Source organism: Rosa chinensis, chromosome 1 (assembly GCF_002994745.2).
Source record: "Rosa chinensis cultivar Old Blush chromosome 1, RchiOBHm-V2, whole genome shotgun sequence".
NCBI lineage: Eukaryota > Viridiplantae > Streptophyta > Magnoliopsida > Rosales > Rosaceae > Rosa > Rosa chinensis.
The window spans coordinates 49,119,798-49,130,447 of NC_037088.1; the positions used below are offsets into that span (position 1 = coordinate 49,119,798).

At 36.6% G+C, this 10,650-nt stretch overlaps 1 protein-coding gene across 1 annotated transcript; it reads left to right on the forward strand.

Moving 5' to 3' along the window:
- The first annotated feature begins 2,611 nt into the window (after positions 1–2,611).
- On the forward strand, positions 2,612–3,927 carry LOC121049552 (secreted RxLR effector protein 161-like). The gene is made up of 2 exons (XM_040507229.1): positions 2,612–2,718; positions 3,498–3,927. The coding sequence occupies exons 1-2, from the start codon at positions 2,612–2,614 to the stop codon at positions 3,925–3,927; spliced, it is 537 nt and encodes a 178-aa protein (XP_040363163.1).
- The last annotated feature ends 6,723 nt before the right edge of the window (positions 3,928–10,650 follow it).

The window sequence follows — 10,650 nt, forward strand, 5'->3', positions numbered from 1 at the left end:
AGGATTGTCCCTTGCAACCATTGAACCTCTCAATGGTTGTAACTTTAAGAAGTGGAAGGAATCCATAGAGCTTTACCTTGGCCTCCAGGGAGTTGATTGGTGCCTGACTGAGCCCGAACCGCTGATAGATGACACTAGCTCTGACCTTGTGATTGTGAAACATAGAGAATGGGTTAGAGCCAATAGGATGACCAAGCTTATTTTTAAGAAAACCATGATTGCTGTGGTTAGGGGGAGTATTGTTGACAAAGACACAGCCAGTGAGTTTATGGCTGCTATTGCCTTGAAGTTTCGAGAGAATGAGAAGGCAGAGATTTCTCTTCTACTGGATATGTTGATGGGGATCAATTATGATTCCTCTAAGAGTGTATATGAGCATATCATGAAGGTCATTGATATCACCACTAGGCTTGGAGATCTGGAGATACCCCTGCCCGCTGAATTTATAGTGCATCAGTCCTTAAGAACCCTGCCTGCCTTTTTTGGTAGTTGAAGGCCACTTATTTTACACAGAAGGATATGTGGGATTTGAATGAACTAATAGCGATATGTGTGCAAGAGGAAGATAAGATCAAGAGGGACGGACCACTTGTTGTGAATCTGATCTCAAAGTCGAAATGGAAGGGAAAAGACAAAGTTGTTGCCTCTAGTGCAGTTGGTTCTGGAGAAAGTACTAGTGATACCAAGCCTTACAAACTTGGCCCCAAGAAGTCTGTGAACAGCAAGGGTAAGAAATCGAGAGTCTTAAAATGCTTCTTTTGTAAAGAGGAAGGTCATATGAAGAAAAATTGCCAAGGATTCAAGGATTGGATGGAAAAGAAGGGTAAGTCACAGTTAGATACTTTCTCTATTGAAGTTAATTTAGTTGATTTATCTCCTAGTTCTTGGTGGATTGACACCGGCTCACCGATTCACATTACGAATTCATTGCAGGGCTTTCTAAGCAAGAGAGCTCCAAGGAAAAGTGAGGTGCAAGTAGCAGTTGGGAATGGCATGGGAGTGGTTGTGAAGGCTATAGACACAGTCCGTTTAGTGTTAGGCTTAGGCGCTCTCTTTGATTTACTCAATGTTTTCTATATTCCCTCGATGAAGATGAATTTAATTTCTGGTTCTCAGTTAGTTAAACAAAGATGTACTTTTTACATCAACTCTTTCGGAATAAAAATCTCTCATGATTCTCGTTATATTGGCTCAGCTTCTTTCTTGAATGATTATTGGTCTCTTGAATGCTCTTATCCTAAAGAAATATTGCTGATTGAGAATGCACAGAAAGATATAAGTAAAAAGAGAAAACACAATGAGAACTCATCTTATCTTTGGCATCGAAGACTTGCACACATATCTAAAGATAGATTACAGGGAATGGTGAAAGAAAACTTGCTATCTGCACTAGATTTTTCAGATTTTGACACCTGTATTGAATGTGTAAGGGGGACAATGACTAAGTCCAGAAATGAAGAATCCAACAGAAGCATAGAGCCGCCGCAACTTATCCACACAGACATTTGTGGACCTTTTGCACACCAAACTATATGTGGTAATAAATACTTTATTACCTTTATAGATGACTACACCCGATATTGTAATGTTTTTCTCATCTCAGAAAAATCATAGAGCCTAGAAAATTCAAAATTTTTAGAACTGAAGCAGAAAAAGAATTGGGGAAAGAAGTTAAGGTAGTGAGATCAGATAGAGGATGGGAGTATTATGGTAGGTATACTGAAGTTGGACAACAGAAAGGGCTTTTTTTTTTTTTTTTTTTGTATCTGCATGAGCATGGGATACAAGCTCAGTATACAACTCCAGGTACACCAAAATCAAATGGTGTGTCAGAGAAAAGAAATAAAATTCTTCTCAACATGGTGAGGAGTATGATGTGTACCTCAGGTTTGTCGAGATTCTTATGGGGGGAGGCTCTTAAAACTGCAAATTACATTACGAATAGGACTCCGAGCAAAGTTGTGGCTAAAACTTCTTTGAGCTGTGGAAAAACATAAAACCAAGTGTGCATCATGTGCATGTTTGGAGTTGCAAGGCCGAAGCTCGACCATATAACCCTCAAGAAGCAAAATTAGACCCAAAGACAATCTCAGCCCACTTCATTGGATATCCAGAAAATTCTAGAGGTTACAAGTTCTACTGCCCTTCTCACACCACAAGAATAATTGAGACCAACAAGGCTATTTTCCTTGATGAAATCAATTATTCTTACTCATATGAAAACCTTGAACTTGAGTTTCAAGAGTTACTTGAAGATGAGTCCGAAAACATTGCCATCCCCATCACTTTTGAAACTGCAGCTGTTGGTATTGAACAACATCAACTTGAAGTTGTTGCAGAAAATCAAAATAACAATTTTGAAAATGTAATGGGTGATTTGAATGAAGTAGAGCAAGAACCTGAGTCTCAAAACTTGTAGGAAGCACAAGTTGATCCTGAAACAGCCCCTCAACAACTTAGAAGATCTGGAAGAATTAGAAAACTTGCCATTAACCCATAGGAGTATATGGTGTACTTGCAGGAAGCTGAATTTGATTAGGGAGAAGATAATGATCTGAAAACCTTTAATCAAGCCATTAATAATGATCAAAGCTTGAAATGGACAGAGGCAATGGAAGCAGAGCTGAAGTCCAAGTATGATAACAATGTTTGGGAGTTGGTTGAGCCTACTGGGATTCATAAACCGATTGGTTGCAAGTGGGTTTCCAAAACTAAAAGGTGTGTTGATGGATCAGTGGAGAGATTTAAAACTAGACTAGTGGCGAATGGGTTCACATGGCAAGAAGGAATAGATTTTAATGAAACCTATCATTATCTACCAAAGATGCATTCCGAATCATAATGGCTCTAGTAGCTCATTATGATATGGAATTACATCAAATGGATGTCAAAACTGCATTCCTCAACGGAGATTTGGATGAGGAGATTTATATGAAACAACTAGAAGGTTTCATAGAGCCTGAAAAGGAACACTTAATGTGCAGATTGAATAAATTCATTTATGGATTGAAACAAGCATCGAGGCAGTGGTACCTAAAATTTGATGCACTAGTTACTTGTTTTGGCTTTGTTGAAAATTTTGTTGACGAATGTGTATACATGAAAGTCAACGGCAGAAATTTCATTTTTCTGGTGTTATATGTTGATGATATTCTGTTGGCAAGCAATGATAAAGGGTTATTGCAGCAAACAAAGCGTTTTCTTTTTGAAAAATTTGATATGAAGAATTTGGGAGGTGCTTCATATGTTATGGGGATTGAAATCAGCAGAGATAGATCTAAACATCTTCTAGGTTTATCTCAACAAGCCTATATTCAAAAGTGCTGAAGAGATTTGAAATGCACACTTGTTCACCTGGATCTACACCTATGTCAAAAGGTGACAAGTTAAACAAAAATCAGTGTCCCAAGAATGAGTTAGAGAAAGCAGACATGAAAACCAAACCTCATTCCAGATTGGTAGGAAGTCTAATGTATATATGCACAAGTGTGCACTAGGCCTGATTTAGCCTATGCAGTGGGTACGTTGGCGAGATTTCAGTCAAATCTAGGACATGAGCACTGGATTGCTGGAAAGAAAGTGTTAAGATACCTTCAGAAAACCAAGGGTTATGATTTGGTGTATAGAAGAATCAAAGATCTCGAAGCAGATGGTTATTCTGATGCAGATTTTGTAGGACATTTTCCATCTTCAGGAAAATCAACATTAGGCTATGTCTTTATGTTAGCTGGGGGTGCTATAGCTTGGAAGAGTGTAAAGCAAACACAAACAGGAACCTCTACCATGATGGCAGAGTTCATTGCTATTTATGAGGCTACATGTCAGGGACTATGGTTGAAGAATTTTCTTGCACAGTCCAAACTAGTTGACAACATCATTTCAAGACCCTTGAAGATTCATTGTGACAACTCTGCAGGCCTACAATAGTTTATTTCACAAAGAATAACAAGAGATCCACCAACTCCAAGCACATTGACTTGAAGTATAATAGTGTCCGAGAGAGAGTGAAGCATAATGAGTTGATTATTGCCAAAATCAGCACTTTGAACCAATTAGCAGACCCTTTCACTAAGCCATTAACCATCGCAGCTTTTGAAAAACACACTGAAAACATAGGCGTTCTGCCTACTCTAGATACTTGAGCTTTGTGAGAGTTTGATTGCTAGTTTTAGTGGGAGTTAGTGTTCATATAGTAAAGCTGGAAATTTTATCTCATTACGTTTCAGAATCTTCTTTTGGTTGTATTTTTGAGATCTCATTGAGTTGTGAACCTTATGAATTTATTCACAATAAAAGATTAAATACTGTTTACTCCCTATACTTATAAGGTGTCATCATTTCAGTCTCTGATATTTGAATTTCACCTAAAAAGTCCATGAACTCTCAATTTCCTCCCAATTGGTCCATAGCGTCAAAATTTTCTGTTAAATTTTAGGGTTTACATTTCTTACATGCTGAAATGACTATTATGCCCTCACTTATTTTTTTTTCTGTCTCTTTTATTTCTTTTTTTCATTTCACCTCTTGAAGGTTTATGGATTGGAACCATCTTGATGAGGATATGAACAGAAGGAGGCGAGAGAGCCGGAAGAAGAAGAGATAAAAAGAAAAAAAATTAAAAAAAGACAGGAAGATAATTTTTTTATTTAAAAAAAAAGTAATTGAGGGTATAATAGACTTTTTAGGGGGGGGAACCGCCACATTAGCAAGGTAACGGAGTTTTTGACGGATGCTTGACGGCAGGGACTAATTGGGAGTTCAGGGACATTTTTGGTGAAATTCGAAGGTCAGAGACTGAAACGATGAAACCCTATAAGTATAGGGAGTAAGTAGTATTTGATCCTACAATAAAATTCTTCTTTTACTAGATCCAATTGCGTATTTTTGTTACTGCAGTACTTGTTTCATTCTTGTGATTCTTTCAAATAACTATTTCATCATGATTGTATACAACTTTAGTTTATGAGTTATTTTGAATCATTTTAGTTTCATTCCATACTTGAGCTGGATAACACATTCAGAATAGTTGCTAATGAAATTATGTGTTAAGGTTCAGGCATATGGAACCATTTAGAGGACCATATACAAATGCATTTAGAAGATTCATTAAACCTGCATTGTATATATTAACTGATATCTTTGTCTCTCATGTAGTTTATGGTTGTGATGTTTTGTGATTGTGGAGTAACTGTACTTTTAAGTGCAACCTTTTCTGCAGTTCTTCATCATGATTATGGATTGACAGAGACTTGATTAGGTACTTGAATGCTTTTATCACTACTAAAAACATTTGCTTTTGCTACGCCTATTTTGTGACGGTAAAAACTTTTCGCGACGGCAAATTGAGCCTTTTACGACGGAAATGTCATCGTTGCAATAGGTGGCGTCACAAAATCTATTTGCGAAGGTAAATTTCCGTTGCAAAAAGTATTTGCGACGGAAAACTGTTGTCGTCGCAATGACTAAACTATTTGCAACGGGTACTTTGCCGTCGCAAGAAGATATTTCATTTTTAAAAAAAAAAAATTAAAAAAAAAAAAGGTGTGAATTGCACACCAAAGCTAGTACCATCTACCGTAAATATCATAAATTGAAAAATATTATGAAACTCATCATCTATAACCAACCAACAATCACAATTCTAAGACCAGCCAAGGGTTAATCACAATTCTAAGACCAGCCAAGAGTTGTTTAAAATCAAAGATTAGCAAAAGCAATCCATGCCAACACTACAGCACCTTCATTAGAAGTCGAAGAAAATGGTCAAACTATCAACACTATCAAAAGCAGGGGCATTAAGTAAAAAATTCTTCAAGTTCTATAAAGTGTTAAATTCACTTGACAAAACTACATAGTCAGTACTAAGTAAACTTCCAGAATTCCCATCAAGTAGCTCACCATAACATACATGTCCCGTCCCTGCACCAAAAAACAGCTAAAGAACTCAGTTTGAAGCATGTAAATGACATAAATTCATATTCCATTTCATTGAACAAAAAGTACAAAATGACAATATGTAATCCTATTTATTCTGTTGGCTATAATTAACTAATTGATATTAATGGCTTTAGTCAGGTTAACAAATTTCACACATGCACACATTCATAAAACTGAGAAGTTAATACCTTCTTCTTTTGAATCTCTTATGCAACTCCAGCTACTCCAACCAAAGACTTTGAACTCGTCAGATGAACACTCATAACACTACCAATGAAATTAGTACTATATGCATAAGTAAAAGCATGGCCAAGGAAACAAATCTTACTTAAGCTTCTTTACAGTGGCCTCCACAACCCAATGTCACGTTACATAAGTACCAATGAGCTGCTTAATACCTTATTAATGACTAATATTATGGGATTTGCACCAGCCAAATCACGCACACGAAATAAGAGTTCTATGCTACGAGAAGGTAAAAACACTATAGAGCTTTGACCTTCACCATGCATGCTGAAAGATACTTGTTGAATTGGAATTTGGAGCTAAAACAGAAGCAATTCAGGTCTTTGTGCATGCCATAATGTGAAGTAAACAATAGATATATTCAACTGCATAAATAGAAGGAAAATATTGCAGTTTGCAAATAGAACTAACCTTTCCAGGCTTTACAGCATTCACATCCTCTAAAGAACAAATTACACACCGTCAATCAGCAATATCCTATGTCAGCCAAATAGAACAGACTGTAATTGAGAAAATTCATGGCAATTCCGTAGAAGGTAAGATTGGCTTTCCATACCTGGACAGGAAAATCCATTTGTGGCCTTCTGGTGGACCAATTAATGTTATCCCAGTTTACTGAAGGTGGAAACATTTTGTAGTCTTTTTGCATAAAGAAGCCCTGCAAGGTTTTTAGGTATGTTGTTCCATACGTCTTGGCTAGTACTATTTAGGTATTCAATCAACCTGGCAGGAAGGGTGCAATTTCACTTAATTAGGTATATCCAATCAAAGAATGGCCCATTGCCAGGGCCACAGGCCATACCCATGTTCTAGTTTGATCTCCAATCTCTAAAAAGAAAAGGAAAGAAAAGAGAAAATGGCATGGCATGCACGTAATGACTCATGTTTGCTAATGTTTGTTTGGAATAATTGTGCCTTAGTCCAAAGATCACAAAGTAAAATCACACTAAGTGAAGCTATAATTCGATCAACGATAAACAACAAGAAGAAATGACTCAACTCACAACAAGAATATTGTTGACAAAATTCAATTACCTAGACTGACTAATTTTCTAAACCCTTAGTTGATTATGATAACTCCACTAGTGAAAGCATTTAATCTCTCTAGCTGATCTCAATAGAACTTCTAATGTTGAATTTCTATTTTCATTCTGGGCTTGTGGATTCTTTAGTCTACTATTCATAATAAAAGATTACTATGAATAATAGACTGAAGAATCCAACCTTACATTCCTCTGCAAGGACATTAATAGAATCAAGCCTTTTAACAGAACGGGCACCAATAACAGCAGGTATAACCACACACAACGGATACCCATGATCTCTGTTTAGGGTCTTCACATGATAAGAGAATATAAAACAACACCCAATGTGAGACTGATATCCTGATGCAATGTGCCAAAAAAATTGATCACTAGAGGATCTAGTGGGCAGAAATGAAAAGGAGACAAAGTAAAAAATTAGAAGGCCGTCGAACAAAATGGACCAAGTACATAACCAAATACTTATGCAATAAAACAGATATGTGATTGATAAGCAAAGCTGAACAAATGACATAACTGTAGGATTCAACTTACCTCTCCATTCATCTCATAAGCAAGTAAAACATATGCTTCTAGGCTTGTCCTTCAATTCCACTTTTTGGTTTGATCCTTGGCTAGCAGCTACAACGCCTTGCACCCATTCCAAGTAATTAATACTGGGTACAAATAGGTTATTAAGTTGGATTCCAGGTAATATATGTAGTAGACTGGAATCCAACTTAATAACCTATTTGTACCCTATGGGTTATGGGTTTCTTATATTGAGTGGCAATGCTAGCTTCTATAAACTGACTAATCGAATCTCTCCGGGCAGTTTGCCATAAGCAAGCTGGAAAGCCCATTTCACTGTCAATACCATTAGAGGATCCTGCCAAATGCACATATATTTAACACGATAATGTTAATCTCAATCATAGACAGAGCTCAAAATTCTAATTCAGGTTCTCCAGAATGCATAGTCCTTTAGGCAACCATATCAGCTCATCTATCCACCCAAACAAAAATACGCTTCCCAGACCCAACTATGTCTTGTTTAGAGTTTCAAAAAAATTCACCTTTTTCTCTCTGACGATCCTTTGGGACCTCGACTATGTCTTGTTCGAGGCACTACAGAGCTTTCCCCATTCTTTAGAGTTACAAATGATTGATAACTCAAAGGCGGCCTTCCCCCATTCTTTTATGTCATCAACTAAATTATCCATCAATCAAACCCGCATATAACAAAACCCTCCATCATAAAATCACTTAACAAATTAGTTCAAAAACCTCACCTTCTGTATAATCTCCCCTGGATTGAACAGCGTATGACTTACAGGATTGAAAACCTCAATCCCAGCAGTGGATGCAAAACCCTGCCAAAACAAACAAAACCCTCTTGTTGTTCAAATATCTACAACTAAAGCACATCCTAAATAGTATCCTATGCAAATTTAAGTATTACTGTGATGTTGAAACTATGTGTGTGTGTGTGTGAGTGTGAATTTGTTAATCAATAATATAACTTTACATGATATCACTTGTAATCACAAAAATGAAAAATGTAAAGTTGCATACCTTGACTTTAACATCTAGAGCTTGGTAATATGGTTCGGTGTCATACTCAAAGCAAAGCTTTTTCACATCCCACTGCTCAAACAAACAACAAACCAAAACCCCAAACTCTAAATTTCAATAACATCTTGAAATTGAAAATATATTAGGGATTGAGAAAAAAGTAGAGTTAGTAACCTCCTTGAGGCAACGAACGATGACCTCGCTAGGGTCACCTTTTAAGCACCAACAATCTGGACCCAAGCTTCTTGAGGTTCAAATCCAAATCCACCAGACTCTGAAGCAAGAACCAGATTCGGTTCAGGCCGGCCTTGGAGGACCCGGGCGAGGGTGCGTTCGGGTTGGGATTCATGCAATGCGGATCGATGACAAAGACCAGGTAGAGGAAATTGGAGGCCTTGGAGGCGTGCTCGAGAGCAGGGTTGTCGTGGATCCTCAGGCCCTTGCAGAACCTGAGTTTGGATAAAGACAGAAACCAAGTTTTGAGAAGAGAGAGCTTGGGCGAGAACAGAGAGAGAGAGAGCGCTTGGGCGAGATAGAGCCAGAGAGAGTTTGGGTTAATTAGGGCTACAGATCGAGATGTTATCGGGGGAATAGAAATAAGTTTTGCGACGGCAAGAGGAAAAGGCGTAGCAATTGATTACAAAGTTACTATGGCTACGGCTGCACACGGATTGGGTTGGTTCGGTTTTGACTCTAAACCGTCTCTATACTAAAGTGAGCGGTTTAAGCATTTTGGACAACCGATCATTAAAAAAAAAAAAGCTTAACCCGATCCAATCCAATCCAATTAAAGATGGTTTGGTTCGGTCGGTTAGGTGGTTTTAATCTATATTATATTAACATACTATTTATGAAAAAAAAAATTCTAGTCAAATTCAATCTAAATAATAAAATTATATTAAATAAGCATAATCTAAATTTAAAATACAATAATCGAATCCAAAACTAATATTCAAAAACCAAAATCTGGAATAGATTCAAAGTGATTGAATTATTTGATGGCTTAGCTATAAATACTAGCTTAATAGGGTAGTATTAAAGGTTAGAGAATGAGAGATTGAGATATGTGATATGAGAGGATCAAATTAATTGTGGCCATTATTTATTAGACTTCTAGGCCTTTGGGCATTAGATTTGATATGGTAGAATATTATTTGAGAATAAATTTATAATTAGATATTTAGAGCTTACTTACAACGACTGGACAAATGAATATATATATATATATATATATATATATATATATATTTAACACATTTTCTTATTATATTTCAAACATACCGGTCGGTTCGGGTTCCGCGGTTTAAGCAAAAGAGAAACCAAACCAACCCAATTCATAAATGGTTTGGTTTGGTATTGAACCGGCTTTCAATTTTTAAAGTTAAAAAACCTTAACCAAACCATATTTACCGGTCGGTTTTGACCGGTTTGGCCGGTTTGTACCGTGTTTTGCACACCCTAACTACGGCTCGCAAATGATAAAACTTAATCGCGACGGAACATTTTCCGTAGCAATAGAATCTCAATTGCGACGGCAATTGTTGCCGAAGTAAAAAACCGAAGCGATTGCAATTTTTTTTAGTAGTGTATCTCAGGTTTAGGACTACAATATTCTTGTTTTATAAACTTGTAAATGTTCAAGTGGGAGATTGTAAGTTGAAATTGAACAATTACAAGCTTATATTTAGCTCAACAATTACTGTTACCAATAGAGCAAGTTATTAGAGATATTAAGTAATTCATATTCCCTGTTAAATATATTTATTACATGAATCAAATGAATATATTCGGAAACTTAAATAGCTTGAATCAAGCACTAAGATGTCGGAATACATATATATCATAGTGATTACAGACATAATTGTAATCA

Coding starts and splice junctions, on each gene's coding strand:
- LOC121049552 (XM_040507229.1), top strand. CDS start 2,612: ATGGAAGCAGAGCTGAAGTCCAAGTATGATAACAATGTTTGGGAGTTG. Junction 2,719..3,497: donor TGGGTTTCCAAAACTAAAAG/GTGTGTTGATGG, acceptor AGTGTGCACTAG/GCCTGATTTAGCCTATGCAG.